The sequence below is a fragment of the Falco cherrug genome, chromosome 5 (assembly GCF_023634085.1).
Source record: "Falco cherrug isolate bFalChe1 chromosome 5, bFalChe1.pri, whole genome shotgun sequence".
NCBI lineage: Eukaryota > Metazoa > Chordata > Aves > Falconiformes > Falconidae > Falco > Falco cherrug.
The window spans coordinates 70,925,608-70,943,091 of record NC_073701.1 but is presented as its reverse complement, the minus strand read 5'-3'; the positions used below and the strand labels follow the sequence as shown (position 1 = coordinate 70,943,091).

Below are 17,484 nucleotides of genomic sequence, written 5' to 3'. Positions count from 1 at the left end.
TGGCGGGAAGGGGCGCGTGGCGCTGGGTGGTGGGGCGGCCATGTTGGCCGCGCCGTGGAAGACCGGCTAACTCGCTGTCCTCTGTGCTGTGCTGCAGATGATACCGGAGTTTTACCGGTGTGCTCAGTTGTAAATGTTGCAACTAATGTATCCATGACACCGCCAAGCAGTACAACACTGCATTGTGTAGCTTTGCTACCAGTGGAATGCTGCATTGTGTAGTTCAGCTGCTAGTAGATAACTCAACTGTTAATCCAGCACTGCCATGCCCACTGATACAGTGAAAAAAACCCTAAAACTTTGCAGCAGACAGAAACTGCATTGATAACAGAAACAACACCCAAGAAAGAAGGAAGGGCGGAAGCTTAGCACTTAGCACTTTGAGAAGGGACAGTTAATACCGATGTAGATGAGCTCAACAAGAATGTAAATAAGGAGCCTTCTGATGAGGATGTGCTCTAAGGTAAAATAATTGTGGTAGTAATAGATCAGCGACTTCCTACTCAAATGGCCCCCACCCCAAAGAAGGTGGATCCCCCGCCTGCCCGGAGATCATGCTGATCTAGATTAAAACCAGCCCAGTGGGCACATATTAGTTCGACATGTTTAGAGTGGACTAATGAAAGGACGAATCGTTAGCTAGCAGATGTTTTAAGATAACAGAAACTAAATAACAAAGGCTGCTAATGTATGCAAAGATAAACAAGAACTTCAGGTAACTGCCCAAGAAGATGAAAAGTACGTCTTGAAGAGGCGCTAGAGGGAGGAGATTCTGAATGTTAGGAAACCTTATGTATATGCATGACTTTGTATAATAAATATCGGACTGCTTGTTGAAACAGTGTGCAAGTTAGGAGGAGCGATCCCCCTTGCACCCAGCGCTGCAATAAACATACCTGCTTTATAACTCTCCTCGAGTTGTAGAGTTCGATTCCACAAGTCACCACCACTAAACCATGTCCCTAAGTGCCACATTTACATGTTTTTTTAACTGCTCCAGGGGTGGTGACTCCATCACCTCCCTAGGTAGCATGTTCCAATGCTTGACCACCTTTTTGGTGAAGACATTTTTCCTCATACTCCATCTAAACCTCCCCTGGTGCAACTTGAGGCTGTTTCCTCTCGTCCTGTCACTTGTTACTTGGGAGAAGAAACCGACCCCCACCCCACTGCAACCTCCTGTCAGGCAGTTGTAGGAAGTGAGAAGGTCCCCCCTGAGCCCCCCCTCTCCAGGCTGACCCCCCCAGCTCCCCCCGCTGCCCCCCCCCCCAGCCCCTGCCCGGCTCTGGACACGCTCCAGCCCCTCTGCGTCCCCCCTGCCCTGAGGGGCCCAACACCGAACACAGGATCCAAGGTGCAGGCTCGAGTGAGAGGAGCTGGATAGAGAATCTGGACCTGGCCCAGCGAGGCGTATGGAGCTGAGTGACTGCAACAGTTTGTACAAGACAAGGGCAGCAGCTTTGGAAAAGAAAAATTATTTGGGATATTCTGATTATCTGGGATATCCAGCCTGTTTCTTAATTTTTCCCACTCGGCTTCCAATTTGGGCAAATACACTAACTTCAAAGTTGTCCCAGCTTAAGGGCTGGTGGAATGTGTTACTCTTTATAAAAGCTGGTTATAGGAAACACACAGTAATAAAAACAGAGTTGTAGAAAGGAAGAGACAAATTTAAACAGGATAAGAGCTGGCCTGGTAGATCCACACTAATGGATGATTTCAGCTGATTTGAAAGTCTCTTGATTTTGGCTTATTTCTTAAGCAAGAGGGTGAAAGTAAGAAAAGCATGAAATGGAGATAATATTAAAGGACTGTTGAGAAGCAGTATTTGGCCTTCTGATCTCAAACAGCTGTTTGAGGATGGGGTGAATCACCCTTCCTCAGGTGCGGAGAAGCAGAGTCTTGTTTTGGTGCAATTCCCAGCCTTGAAACAGCTCAGGTGAGAGGATATGAGTCCCACCCATTAACCCTAGAACACTACAGACCAACAGAACCTGAGGGCACTCCAGCCTTCCTTGGAGTAAAGCCAAGGCTAATGGGCATAAAAGAGGGCGCTTTGTGGTGCCGTTGTCCCCGTGCCTCCATAGGTGGCCAACACATCAGGGCTTCCTGAGATGACTGGCTGGACATGGGGTTGCTGAGGGGCTGCTCTGAATGCATAAATACTCAAGATGCTCTATGGGGATACCCTTTTTCTCACTCTTTGGTGGTATTACTGGCAGAACGATCCCTTGCTTTCTGGCACTGGTCAGAAGCCAGATGAGAGGGATTATGATGAGGATGAGGAAGGCTTTGTGGGGATCAGAGGGAAAATCCTGCTCCGTTCCTGCGCTTGCATTTTGATTATCTGTCTGCTGTGCTCGAGTAAGATATTATTTAATTCTGTGTTTTCTGCTGACACCTGCTGGCCCTTAGCAGAAGGTTGTTGTGGGCCTTACACAAACTTTTCCTGCCTAAAAGGCTTTCACAACCTCGGAAGTTATTATTTGTAACTATCTCATGGGATGATGTCACTGTTAGAACCAGTCTTTAATCTCCAGGTATAGGTAACTGATGGTATCTCTCCCAGTACCCTTCCCATCCCCTTCTTGTTATTTCCAGTTACAATTCATCCGTGTGCTTGCTGTCTTAAAATTGCAAAGCTACAACACAATCTGATGGAGTGTGTGTGCATTATAATCTGCTGTGTGACTCAAACACATGAAATCTGGGGACAACCCTGGAAAGCTGAAGGTCTTGATTTCCTAATTTAAGGAAATTTGAGTTGGAAATAAGTAGCTTCATTGCAGTCAGTGTTCCTACACTGGCATATAGCTGCAGATTTTCCAGAGAGATCAAGATGAGGGTTCTGCTTCTAAAATGATGCCAGTCACATCTACAAATGATGAGCCACATACCAAAATCTCTACTCATTCTTTATCCAGGGCATGCCCAAAGTGCTTTGCGGATTAGGAATGTGGAAATAATCCATTATTGCAGAAATAATAGTTCTCTCACCAATAATCCAAAATTAATTGCGTTATAGCCAATTAACTTTTATCATCGAGGAGATGAGTTGCTGACAGAGCCCTTTGCCATATTGGTGTTACAGGTCCAGTTTGAGAAGATGAGAAAAGAAACATTTCTATCTGAAGGTGAAACGTGTATGGGACTTCAGAGGAATATGGGCTTGTTGAGAGTCGTAGAAATGGTGAAGATGTGAGGGCTCCCTTCCTAGGGGTGTTTTCCTAGAGCAGGGACTGGTGCTGTTCCCTGTGCTGTAGCTGTGCAAGGACCAGTCAGCCTCACGTCCCAGAGCCGGTCTCACAAGCTCGTGCATGCTGTGAGAATTAGTGTTATATAAAGAACCAATGTGTTGATCTGAGTAACAATGTCTCTACGCTGTTATTTTCCTGGAACGGATCCTCCAGAAAGTCCAGGATAGAAGGTTATGTTCTGATGAAAGGGAGAGCAATTTAGAAGGTAAATATGAGTTTCGTAAGCTTATGCATAGGGCTCAAAGAAGCAGTGTAAAGATGTCTGGGTCCCCGTAAGAGAGCAGGAGGCGATGCGCAGCAGAAGTGGGGAGGGCAATGGGGACAAGCGAGGCAGCAGGAGTATGAGGATAGCTCAGTCCAGCATGTGCTCTCTCCCCTCTCTTCCCCTTTCCTACTGAATTGCTGAACATTTATTTTGAGAGGACGGGAGACAAGGGGGACCATGGGCTTGGGTTCAGACATAGGCTATGGGTGTGGCTAGGACAGAGACTGCCTCTTCTTTCCTAACTGTGATAGGAGGGACTACTATGCCGTATCTGGGTGCAAGAACCCTTTTTTGGCAGGGGCAACAACAGAGGGTCCAGACTTTACAGATGACGACTGATTCCACCTAAATTTGATGACTTTTGAGGCCTTTCTAGTTCGCAGGGGCTCACATCCATTCTGGCCCTCTGTCAATGACAGCACAGGCAAACTGTCTATATATCGATACCGCGATTTTAAGTGACAAGACAAAGTTTGGTTAGACGACATTCACTTAACCTTTTGCTTCTTAACATGTCACCAAGGTGTTCATGATTCACTGCAGATACCACAGCCTCTTAGGACTATACAGAGAGTATGTGCCACCCTGCCCACATTAGTGTGCCAGGGCCCTGAGAGCACTAATTGCCCTGACCAGGCTGCCCGCACCCACACACCCTCCGCCCCTTGGTGCAGGAGCTGCTTTTAAGCTGAGGCCATTTGATTTGGTCCTGCTTTGAGCTGCAGTGGGCACACAGTGGACTTGGACTTGTAGTTTTTGACATCCTGGCTGTGGACCTGCTGTGTGGCTTACCTAAGGATCTGAACTGTGGCTGTTCCTGGTTAGTGCCATCAGACTTGCTCTGCTCTTCTTATTTGAATCCTGTGGGGCTGTGCTGCTTGAGGTGAGGTCTCTACCCCTGCCTGCCTTGCTGTCACCTTTGGTTTCTGGCTTATTGTTATGGTGCACCCCTGCTTTTGCTGCTTCCTGGTTTGCTCGGGTGTTCTGGGCTCTGAGCTGAGCCCTACAGAGGGTTTCAGCCTGTGGCAGGACTTCACCCACAGGATTTACCCTGTGGTTCAAGGCTGACCTCCAGACCTCAAGGCTGATCTCCAGACCTCAAAGCTGATCTCCAAACCCTGCAGGACCTTGTGGCTACAGTGGGAGGTCACAGTAGCCCCTTTGGTGAGGATTAGGAGTGTACAAAGGTTTGGGCTTAAATGCAGCTCCTTAAATGTAAAGGGTGGAGGCCCCAGATGAGGCTGGTCAGGGCACTCGGAGATTATTGGTATACTTTAGACCCTGACATCATGTTTGGCGGGATCTCTTGGCAGCCTTTAAATCCATGCGGGATGTAGCATGAGTAATGAAGCAAGCTATAATTTTGCCCTAAATTAAATCTCTCCTTCCTGTTTTCAAAGAGTGAATCCACAGGAGGTGGTGTAGACAGTCTGTCGGTTCTTTACAAAATGTTGAAGGCCATAAGCTACAAGTGGGATTTGACTTCCACCAGAATTACTGTAGTGCTAGAAGCAGGAAATTCTCATGAACATTCCTGCCTCTTAGCATAAACTTGCATTATCTGATTTATGTTAAGGGTAGTGGAGATCTGCTTGTTTCCCAAGGTTAAATCTCAAAGATCTGGGCACTCACAGGAACATACCTTACCTCCCTGCAGAGCCTATGTTCTCTATAGTGTGCCCCCAGGATACAACAGTCGCAAGATGAGTAATTCCTGTATGTCAAAACAGGCAGAATCCCTGCCTGAGGCTCTCTTTGTTCCCAAAAACACGAGGCCTGGCCTTAAAAAAGACTTGCTTGGAGTTTGCTGTGAACACATGACAAGAAGCCCCTGGCCAGGCTGCAGAGGGGAAGGGTGAGAGTAGAGATTAGGGGAGGCTCCTCAGGGAGGTGCTGACAAACGTTGAGAGCAGTATGGGTGAGATCTTTAAGAGCTTCCTCTGGGGATTGTCACAGACTTCCTTTCCTTGGTCTCCTGAGGTTGATTATAGAGCAGTTGAACCATCTCCCTTCTGACCAGTGTTAGTTCCAAGGTACCCCATGTAGGTATTGCAGCAGGGTCAGCGCCTGGCTCTTCCTCAATAACATTTTCAGCAGGATGAACAGAAAGTGTGTCCAACAGCCCTCCAGCCCTACCTGCCATTCTGGGACAACCGCAGATGGGTGTTCCTACAATTAAAGGCAGGAGAGATGGTTCCCAAAGCTCAGCCATGAGACTGCCCATCAACATTACTCCTTCAGTGCAGATAACGACAACTCAAATATCTGGGCACCTTTATGGAAAGCTAACGAGATGGAGGCTATTCCCCATGAAGCAAGAAGTAGATAGAGTCCAGCACAAGAGCAAAGGGACCCAGAGAGCTACAGGATCAAGGAACAGCCCTGTAAGCATTGCAAAGCTCAGAGGACCTGGCAGTGGATTTCGCGGCACTTCTTCAGACCTGTGTCACCTCTTCCTGGGGGGGATGCTTCATTAGAAGAGGATGTCTAGCAAGCCTGTCCAAGGAGAAGGTTCTAGCTGCAGACCTGAGCTCCTCTAAGTTCCTGTTCACCCAAGGCTTTTATCTGCTCCTGCTAAGCAACTTGCTTTCATGTTAATCTTGCTGCAACCTTAATTTGCTTGAAGCACTGGCTGGCTTGAATCTGTATGAAACCATCCCAACTGAAGATTGGGGGATGCTAGTAACTTCAATTAAAAATATATTTAAACTGTCTGGCTTGTATCTAGAAGTGTGTAATTTGTATATAAAAGCAAATTTATAGCATGGCCTTGGCCTAGTCTATCAGACACAACTTGTTGCATAGCAGGCAGGACCCAGAGATTGTCCTTCAAACTAATCCCTCAAATTGAGTATTTTTGCCGGAGTGAGATCTTTCTGCTGTCTGCCTCTTTGTAACAAGGAGAGGGATACTAGAAATGTGTCGGAGAAAAACCCATGACCAAGAGCTGACTGGCAGAGCTCCTCACTCCCAGTGAGAGCTAGGATGACATTCAGTTTGCCTCTATTTTCCTCTACCTGGAAAAATGCATGAAAAGACACTGGGGAACTTTGTGGGCGAAGATTTTGATAACAACTCCTCCCTTACAGGTTTGACTGTGTCAGTGGAAAATGTTCTTTTGGAGTTGAAATCAGCCTCCTATCTGCTGGTTGCCTTGAAAGCTGTGATAAATGTGAGAACTTAGTCACATGGAAAACAGATATGTTTTATCTGAAAAAGAGTTTCTTAACAAGTCCTGTATAAATTCTTCTTTGCTAGACTGAGTTGAACTTCACATAAAACATGAAGCTGATTTTGATCTTCTTTGCCCTCTTCGGGGCTTCCTTGTGCCTGGAAACTTTTGTTGGGTGAGTTATACTTCTACGGAAGACCTTTCATTTAAGGCTGTATTATCCAGTTGTTGTTTTTCATTATCTTAACTATACAACATCTGCTTGGGACACATTCTTGGCTTTTTATGACTGACTTGTCATGTTACTTTGGTACTCCAGACTCTGAAGGATTCCTTCTCTACTTTCATTTTGGTTTTCTAAGGAGAAAGTTCTAGCTGCAGAGTTGAGCTCCCAAATTCCTGTTCACCCAAGGCTTTGCTTTGGCTTTGATCGTACCTGAGGAGCATTCTCAAGCCTTGATCTGAAGCTGAACCTTGCTGCAAAGCTCAAGTGTTGAGCTTTACAGATCTGGTCCAGCACAAAGCAGAGCCAAAAGACCAGAACCTGGCTTCAAACTGGAAAGCTCACTAGTTTCTCTTTGTTTTTGAAGTTTCTTATTTTTATTTAAATGCTTAATCCTCTTCAGAGCCGAAGCAATTCAAATCCTTATTTCCAACCATTATATTCTAAAGTTTTATCTTAATGTTGCATTGCAAAAATTATCTCCTGCTGTATTTCCTCACAGCCTTTACTGGCCATGTAAGAACCTTAATAGAAGAAGATAAAACCCCTGATAGATACTTCCTGAGATGTAGGAAGTGAGCACTAGATTCCACTGAGTAAATCTGTATATGAAGATGTAAGGATTAAGAATAAGAACTACTATACATAATTTACTAAAACTCTAGGATTTGTAAAGCCAGGAGAAACTATTTTGATCACTTAATCTGGGCCCTGGCATAACGTAGGCTGAATTCTTATGAATTCATTTCTCAGTCATGTCCAGTAGCTGTGGTTAATGAGCCTCATCTCTTCACAGAAGAATCCAATCCAGAAATAAAGCCTATGGTGATGGACAATCCAATAATAAGTTATTAATGTGGTAAAGTGCCTTCAGTGTTTTTTTAACTTGGTCCAACAAAAGAATCTTACATGTCAGCTGGCCAGACTGAGGAACCTGGTGTTAGCGAGTGTCTCTTCCCAGCAGCTGAGGCCATGCTAGTAAATAAACACACACATAACTGAGTTCATATGGCAAGCCCCTTGTTTACCCTGTCTTAAGTTGTGTTTTCCAATCCTGCAGTTACTCAAGTTGATTTGCTGAGTCATCTCCATTTTTCAGTACTGCTTGCAGTGGGTGCTGGCAGAGCAGTTGGGCCAGGTCAGGGTATGGGACTCCATGGTGGACTTCTGTTCTGTTTCCAGCTGTGACCAAATGCATATGCCTCGGGAAGAGAATGAAAACAAACACACCAAATGCTTCAATCACCAAATGCCATTTGCAAATGCAGCATTAATGCTCAGCTCACTTGCAGTGAACCCCAGGATATACAGCTAAGGGGCACATGTGTGCTTTTGGCTACAGCATTGACCCTAGGCTGTACTTCCAGATGTTAATTCATTATGCCTTCCAGGTTTCTTTCAGAATCCCCCCTGGTTCTCCCGAATAGGATCTTCTGTCCCCCCGCTGTTGCATACACTTGTTCAGAGATCCTTTTATCATTTCATAAAAGCGTTGGGTGGAAGGGACCTCTAGAACTTCGTAGTGCACCACTCTGCTCAGAACAGGGCTCAGAACAGTTCCCCCCTATTATCATCTACCCCTACTGAGAAGAGTTTGTAATTTTTTTGTAACTCCTCTTCAAGTAGTTGTAGGCTGCAGTTAGATCAGCCTGAGCAAGCCTGGTTTCATCAGGCTGTCCTTGTAGTACTGTTTGTTTGTACGTATTTTACCAAGCAGCCTGGAACACTGTGTATTTGAATGGGATATATTTTTTATATACAGATACATTTAGAGGCTGTATGTTGTGATCACTGTATGTTGTGCAATGCATAGTCTAAATTAATTGCTGAGGTTACCTCTGTAACCCCTGGAGTGAGGTGCTTCCAGAGGGTGATTCATTCCACCTGAAATGGTGCAAGCCACCCTCTGATGGTATCAGCTTCTGACAACACAGGGAAGTTTGTCAACAGTCTTTGACTACACTGAAAAAAGGGGAAATTAATCCCATATGTAGTAGTTGGTTTCCTTTGTTGCATAGTGCTCCCACAGTATTTGTTCATTTGCAAATTCAGCGAAAGTGTTTTTTTTCCTGAAAGCTGTTGATAAAAAATAACTAATAGATGCAAGATTCTATTGAATTAAAAATTCATCCACTTGATATCTTGTTAAGGATGAAATCTTAAAAATTGCCATTTAACTAGTTACTAATCTAGTGCACATATAGCAGGTGAGCCCTGCGGGTTGTTGGTTGAACTCTTGGGTGACATTAAGTCAACTGCATTAAGGAAGTCCATATTTGCTGGTAACATGCAAGTAACTACCCACCAAATTCATGATCCGATAACAAGCTAGTTCAACCAGACCCCATTTTGAGACAGTTTCTGAAGACTTACTGATTTATTGCAGGCACCAGGTTCTCCGAATCAAGACAAGAAATGAGGAGGAGATTCAGAAGTTACAGCTTTTGGAATCACTGGAACACCTTGAGGTATGTTATTACCACAGAGGCATTTTGTAATGTTTCAGACTAGGGTAGGACTTACCAGGGTAGGACTTTGCATTGCATTTGAAAGGTTTGTACCATACTGTGGGAGCTGCCATAAATAAATTTCCTGTCTCAATACTTGGTGGTTGATCTGCAAGTTCTAGTACCAGCTTGGTATTCAGGAGTGCCTGCATTCATGTTTTCTTCCTAGTGGGTTTGCGGTCATATTTTAACTGATCTGCTCTTAATCTCAGTATCAAAAAGCTTGTCTTTAAAGTGGGGATGCTAACGTTTTTGTACTTGTCTCCCAGTGTTGTGTGAGGAATTTATTAGTTAGTCTACACTGTACTGAAACAGGAAAACACACTATAAAGTTCTAGGTTATTACTGCTCTTATTGCCATTGGTGAAAATTTTTATTATTACTTTATTTAAAAATATTGATTTGACTAGTATAGAAATGAAAATTTAGAAAAATCCTGCCAAAGGAGAAATAAAAACAATGGGTTTCTGCAATACAGAGCTCTGGTAAAAGGAAGAGTAGTAAAAGAATCATCATAAAAGACTAAAACTTCCTCTTTTTATATGACTGAAGCTCTGAAGTTGGTGAAAATGCTGACTTTAGCCTCCCGCAGACATTTGTTGGTTTGGGTTGGGTTTTTTTTGTGTGAGTTTATCACATTAACTGATACAAGGTTGAGGTGAGGCCAAGCTAAAGAACAGAGCATGCTGTAAGCATGATGAAGCACAATGCTGCAGGAGTCATTCAATTTGAGAGAAATCAGCATTTCTAAAGCTTTAGAAGAGCTGTTTGCAGAATGCTTTCCCTAAACCAAATCCATTTTCCTTTCTCATTTCAGCTTGATTTCTGGATAAATCCCTCCACTCCCGACCTCCCTGTGGATGTGCGAATCCCTGCTAACAGGGTCCAAGCTGTCAAAGCCTTCCTGGAGTCCTATGGGATTGAGTACTCCATCCTGATCGAAGACCTTCAGGTAGGCAATGCCATTGGCACATATTTAGCTTTTATGTCCTTTGGAAACAACTAGTGATTCACAATCTGGCCTCATTCATTAACAGGGACTCTTCTATACTCACTCTGCTTTCCATGAAGGCCTTGCTTTATCTTTGTAGTCTGTGGATTAATTTCTCAAAAATAATCTGTGGATCACTGCTGCACTGGGAAGCTGTGGGGATCACTCTGAAGATGCTATCTGAAACCATGTTGAACAGTGACATCAGTAAACTCATAGGCTGGTAACCCCTGAGGAATTTCTTTTGGTCTCAGACATTTGGGAATCACAACGCTGAAGTTGCTCCTAATTCAGTAAACTATGTTAAGAGTAGTTCAGGATCATAATCTGAAAGAACTGTATACCACCATGTGCCGTTTGGGCACTGATCTGACATTTCTTCATGAGCAGTAATCCCAAAATGGCTTCTAAAATAGCATTAACTCAACAGAAACACTGCCTTCCCCCCGCATTCCAGTGTTGTTCTTGTTCATCTTCAGACATGTTTAAAGCTTAGTGCTGACCTTTTAAACACTGGTATTCTTGCCCACTTCACTACAGATACATTCAGCAGGAGCACGCACCTGTTTGCTCCATAGCTGTGGGAGTTTTGGGTCTGGGGCTGGACTCAGTATGCAGTGCCACTGTTTTGGTATTTGAAATAAACGTTTGGTCAGAAGTTTGCAAACTGAGCAGGCTTTTCTCAACATTTGAATGGCTTCTTTTAGGTTGTTTTAGATAAAGAAAAGCAAGATATGGCCAACAGTCAACAAAGGGACCGCAGCAGCAACACCTTCAACTATGGAACTTACCACTCTTTAGATGATGTGAGTACCTCAGCTTTGGGGGAAGAGGATTCTTTTTTCTGGCCTTTTTTCATGCTGTCTTCAATTAAATATCCTATATTGGGATCTAAAATGTCGTTCCAGCTTCTTTAGGCACATGGTTTTGTTTTTAAATGTATTCATTTTGTGGTCAGCACAATAAGCCAGAACTCTCCCTGACAGAGTGTTGGAAGGGGCAAATGTTGATCATACTTTTTCAGAAACTCTTCTGCAAAGTTCTGTCAAAACCCTTCCTTCTGACCCTCAAAAGAGATTGAGAAATAAATTAATCTTAAAACAGGGAAATACAGGAAACCGGTAGCTCTACAGCAGAGCAGAGGGTAAGGTATTTTTATTGCCAGAAGTTTTGAAAGAGGATTTTGAACTTATTCCTGAAGTAAGTAGATCTTGATGGTACAGCAGTGCTTCCTTCTACTTTGTGATGTTAGGGACAGCGCTGACTACACTGACATAGGATGAGCTGGGGCTTTGAAGAGGTGGTAGTAATGAAGGCAAAAGGGGAGAAAAGTAGATTTCACCAAGTCCCACAACTGTTCTGGGCAGTACTATACATAAATGTAATGTAAATGTCATCATGATTTTTCATTTCAGATTTATGCAGAACTGGATCGTCTTGCATCCGCGTATAGCAACATTGTCAAGAAGATCCAGATTGGAGAATCCTATGAAAAGCGGCCTTTGTATGTGCTCAAGGTAGGACATTTAATATATCACAGAGTGTGTGCATACATGTACTAATATACATCTGTATTATATATACAGCACAATTCAGTCCAAAGCATCCCAGTCTATATGGGATGTTCTTGACTAAGAAGTGTCAGTGAGATTTTTAAAACTTTCTGGTTTGTTCGACAGTTCAGCACTGGAGGAAGCAACCGTCCTGCAATCTGGATTGATGCCGGTATCCATTCCCGAGAGTGGGTTACCCAAGCGAGTGCAATATGGATAGCTAAACAGGTTACTTCAGCAGTGATTGATTTAGCTTTTGTCTTGGGCATGCCTCTGACTATTTGAAAGTATATCACAGATATAGAAACACATATGTGTTTAGCCAGCTCAGCTGGCTTTACCCCTTGTAAAACATTGCCAGCTCCAGAGAGAATACGGCAGCTGCCTAGACAGAGTTGAAAAATGCTATGTATTGTTAGAACAGCTGGGTTTAGATATATATAGACAAAATGTAGTGGTTCAGGTGAAATTGTTGAGTACTGCAGGGCTGATAGTTATACAAATAACCAAGGACTTTGAGGTTAATTTGCTGCTTTGATCTGCTGACACAGAAAAACACTGTGTGGTTGGTTACCTTCCACAAAAGTGCCAAAACTGCCAGCTGTATATAAATAAGTGTTTAAATTCCGCTGAAAACGACTAAGCCACCAGGGAAGCACAGCACAGATGTGTATTCTCCACCTGGCTAATCCATCTCAATCTTAGTGCCAGCCTTGGGCTGTTCTCTGGGACAGGCAGGGGAAAATGTTGTTGCCTTCTTCCATTAACTTCCTGTCTTCAGAGTAAAACAGTAAAACAGATTCATTGCTCTCTTCAAGCTCCAAGTCTCTCAAGGGACAGTTATGGCCAGCAGATAATTGATGTTTCTTGTTTCCCTGCCCTGAAAGCCAGACTTGCCTCTGTACCTAACTGTTAGAGCATAAGCATGTGGGAAAGTATGCTGATAATCACAGTGTGCAATATTGTCTCTACTTAGATTGCCTCTGACTATGGGAAGGATCCGTCCACCACCTCTCTGCTGAACAAAATGGACATTTTCCTGCTGACAGTCTCAAACCCTGATGGATATGTATTCACTCACACCACAGTGAGTAAGCATGATGTGTGTCTAAGCTGATTTAGGAAACTGTCATGCTCTTCCAAATGAACAATAAATGTGAAGGAAGTAAGCTCTGAAAGTCCATTTCTTAATGCTGTAAGAAGGAGCTGCAAAAGAGTTGGGCAGCCAAAGATACTAATTACTTGTCTAACCTATCTTAACCCACTGTAACTTCACCAGCCCTTCGATTTTTGTCCATTGGCCCATCTTGGCAGTCAGCCCGTCAGAAATAATCTTAGGCTCGTGCCTAGGATTGCTTCCTGGTGAATGGCAGCTATTTCTGGGTAGCAGTTTTAATGCAAGAACTGAGATTTGCTCCTTTTTGAAGCCATAGTGTTTCTTTGTTTCAGAATCGCATGTGGCGGAAGACTCGCTCCAAGAATCGAGGCAGTCCATGTGTTGGAGTTGATCCAAACCGGAACTGGGATGCAGGTTTTGGAGGTAGGAATAAAGTTTCTGAATTCTGGCTGTCATTAAGAAGAAAGTTCCCTTTCATGTTCCCAGATCCTGTTAACAGGACCAGCAATTGCTTTACCATAAGGGTTCCAGAAAGAAAATGGTCAAATAGAATGGTAGCTGTCTTTTGTAAAGATAATTTTGCATTGATTGATTGCCAGTGAGCGAAAGATGAAGGCAGTGATCTGTACCATCTAGAAGTATGTCCCTTGAGTATCCATGCTTTGTGACTGCTGCTTGAGCATTTATCAGCATTTAAGGCCTTGCCTTTGGCTGAAGACCTGTTGTTAGGAAAGCCTGGCTTTGTGTTAGTCTGCTTCGACCTTTCATGAATTCTTACAGGTTTGCCTTTGTTCCCTCTTTGCACCAACAGGTCCTGGAGCCAGTAGTAATCCCTGTTCTGACTCTTACCGTGGGCCCAGTGCCAACTCAGAGGTGGAAGTTAAATCTGTGGTCAGCTTTATTAAGAACCATGGAAACATCCGGGCCTTCCTCACCCTCCACAGTTACTCTCAGCTTCTGATGTATCCCTATGGCTACAAATGCACTGAACCAGCAGACTATGCCGAGCTGGTGAGACATAATGACTTGGCTTTAGCTTCCTTTGTTCTGTCCAGCTGGCTTTGTATACTCAATTATTACAGTGAGATATCACGATAAAAACAAGAGGCTGAACTGTGTCATCCATAACAGTAACCATCTGTGAGAGGGAACCGAACCCTGGTGCAATGCAACACCTTTGTAAGAGAAATCTTGGTCAGATGCAAACATGTGCCATCCCCACACATTCTCAGCCCTCTTTGCTCATCCGTGTTTCCTCCTTTCTTCTTTAATGACAGCCTCACAGCTGTAATAATATCTTTGAGGCAAGATGGATCTCACAATCATAATTCAAGTGGAAAAGACCCCTGGAGGTCTCCAAGTCTCAAGTTCTGCTGAAAGCAGGCAGGCTTTGGAGTCAGAACTGATTTCAAGGTCAGATTGAGTTGCTTAGGGCCTTGCCCAGCTGAGTTTTAATCAATTGCTTTGATTTGTTTTGATATTTCTAAAACAAAATTCCACAGCTTCTTCAAGCCCATTGCAAAGTTTCCCTGCTGTCATGGGGATTTTCTTTTTCCCTGATAACCTAAATGCAATTTTCCCCTGTAGCAATTTGTTTGTTGCCACTTGTCTTTTTGCCCTACTCCGGGAAGAGCCTGGCACTGTTTTCTCTACAGCAGTTTTGCAGTTGAAATGAGCACAAAGTGACCACTGAGTATTGGAAGTTCCTTCTGAATATGAGGAAGAACTTCTTTACCTTGAGGGTGACAGGGCATATGGAACAAGCTGCTGCCCAGAGAGGCTGTGGAGTCTCCTCTTGGAGACATTCAGAACCTGCCTGGATGTGACTGTGCAGCCTGCTCTGGGAGAACCTGCTTTAGCAAGGGAGTGGATTAGATGAACTCCAGATGTCCCTTCCAACCCCAACCATTCTGTGATTCTGTGATGTCTGACTGTCTTGGGATTTTCTGGTATCTCTTGAACCTTCTCTTGACAAGACAGTTGGTAAGATGAAATGCTGGATGATCAGATATCGAACCTGCTATGATTTAATTCACCTGCAATGTCACCTCCCAAAAATACTATGGAAGTTTTGAGTGCTGTCATTAGTATAAGTCATTAAGAAATGGGTTGATTTAGCACTAGTTTATTGGGGGTGTGTGTGTGAAAGCAGGTTGTAAAGCAGTTCGGAGATTTCTCTGAGTATGGTTCAGGTTGGTGAAATCTTAATAATTAGCCTCATTAAGCATGGCTACTTTCTGACTTGTCCTTCATCTTCTCCTCTCTAGGATGCCTTGGGAAGAGCTGCTGCCAGTTCCATCCGGTCCCTGTACGGCACCACCTTTAGAGTGGGGAGCATTTGCACAACTATCTGTGAGTATTTTGCTAGTCTGAGCTTTTACGGACTGTCCCAGGACAGTGGACTCTGTCCCTGTCGCAAGGTCTCTCCCTCTTGGAAGCAGTGATGCTTCTGCAGAGTGATACCACCAAACACTGGAGCTGAGTGTTCACTTAAAAACCTAATACTTGTTCCTCACAGATACAAAAAGTAGGACAGCAGAACTCATATCCATCCTCTGCTCACCCCTCTGGCTCTTCTCCCTTTCTCTTTCAGACCAAGCCAGTGGAGGCAGCATTGACTGGAGCTATGATTATGGCATCAAATACTCTTTCGCCTTTGAGCTGCGAGACACGGGTCGCTATGGTTTCCTCCTGCCAGCCAGCCAAATTATCCCAACTGCGGAGGAGACCTGGCTGGGTCTGAAAACAATCATGGAGCACGTGCGAGACAATCCATACTAAACGCTGGGGTGGAAATCAGCTGCCTGTAGCATCAAGCTTGTAAATCCTCTTTCCTTGGTGCGCTTGCAACAGCTGTAATGATATGGCACCTGGCTGAATAAAAACTCTGTGTGCATTCCTTCTACAGCAATACATGTCTGTGTATAAAAAGCATTTAATGCTTGTCTTGTTCACTGCGAATCTGTGTGCGTGGTAGACCCCTTAGAAGGTTTTAGGACACAGTAGGAACAGGGACAAGAGGAGAATGGAAGATGTGAGCACTTGTATAGCTATTGAGATGTCAGTGACCTCTGGTGAGATGAAGAGAGCAGGCCTTTCTCCCCCAGATGAGCCAAAAGTCAGATGAGGGACTTGCAATGGTGTGGAGGCTGAGGAAAGATTAAATGTAAGAGCAGAAAGGTATGCTGGGAAAGGAGATGATCATCCTCTACCTCATGACTGCTACAAACTGTTCTGCCTTGTGCCCTCTGCAGCTCCATCTCTATTAGCAAATGAAAAATGTATTTGCTCCAAGCAACACCAGCCCGTAACAGAGCTTTGTACTTCTGCAAACCTCCCCGCAGGCACACTAACCCCCCTTCACAACCAGCCCTGTCACCAGTGCAGAAACTGGCTCCCAGGGTGGTGGGGGTGCAGGTTTTTGAAAGTGTTCCTGAAATTTGTGGATTGGAAGTGGTGTCAACTTTTCAGAGCTGCTGAAGCACTTGAATGGTAAACTAGACCGTGTGGAAAGTCAATTGCTCCACTACTGCAGTATAGCTACAGCTGGGGGAATTACACAAGCCTGCCTTATGCTCTGCTCCAGTAGCATCTAGTTGCTGTTTAAAGAGGACAGGGAAGATTTTCTTTTTTGTTCATAACAGCTCCGTGTCACTGCTCTTGTAAACCTGGGGACTCTGACAGAGCTGCCTTCTGGGGGCAGGTCACCGACAACTGGTGGGAGGGAGATGGCCTAATAGCCCCATGTATTGGTCGTGTCCCTTTTCTCCCTCCCAGATTTGCCCAGTGGGCACGGTCGGAGGGTGGAGATGGAGGATGCCTGCTCTCCTCCAGTCCACAGTCCTTCAAGAGCCCACCTCCTTCCTTCTGTTGTTCAGTCTGATAATTTCTTGGGCATTAAGAGCAAACAGCTCAGGGCTGTGCACTCAAGCCACTGAAGAGTCGGAGATTAGCAGTCCCTGCTGCTGTTGCAGTGATTATCAAGTCTAACGGGTTTATCTCAATGTCCTGTGATCCCCTCAGCAGCTGGTGAGTTACTCACTCCCCCATGAGCTTGGCAGGAGAGCAAACACACCTGATGTAGCTGGAAAAATGTTAGTTCAGACTCAAAGGATGTGAGGCCGTTGGCAGGGAAAGGAAGGTGAAGGTGCAGCTGAGGCATAGGGAAGTACCACGTGGGTTTGTTTTGGCTTGAGTGCAGCTGTTTTGGAAAGCAAACCCCAACATGGGGCAGCTGTGCTCCCCGCATGTCCCCATCCCTCCCCTCTGCTCATGGCCCCATCTGGTGGCACCTGCTTCCTAAACTGACCCACCCTTCCAAAATCCCGCCTGTAGCCAGCAATTAAAACCACACTGATGGGGAGGGTCCAGGGCACACAGTTGGCTCTTGGACCTGGCT

At 44.7% G+C, this 17,484-nt stretch overlaps 1 protein-coding gene across 1 annotated transcript; it reads left to right on the top strand.

The window, feature by feature from the left end:
• The first annotated feature begins 6,781 nt into the window (after positions 1–6,781).
• LOC102060013 (carboxypeptidase A2) lies at positions 6,782–16,000 on the top strand. Its single transcript, XM_005435453.3, has 11 exons — positions 6,782–6,869; positions 9,304–9,385; positions 10,242–10,376; positions 11,123–11,221; positions 11,831–11,932; positions 12,095–12,196; positions 12,945–13,055; positions 13,418–13,508; positions 13,897–14,096; positions 15,353–15,437; positions 15,679–16,000. The coding sequence occupies exons 1-11, from the start codon at positions 6,805–6,807 to the stop codon at positions 15,864–15,866; spliced, it is 1,260 nt and encodes a 419-aa protein (XP_005435510.2). The 5' UTR covers positions 6,782–6,804; the 3' UTR covers positions 15,867–16,000.
• The last annotated feature ends 1,484 nt before the right edge of the window (positions 16,001–17,484 follow it).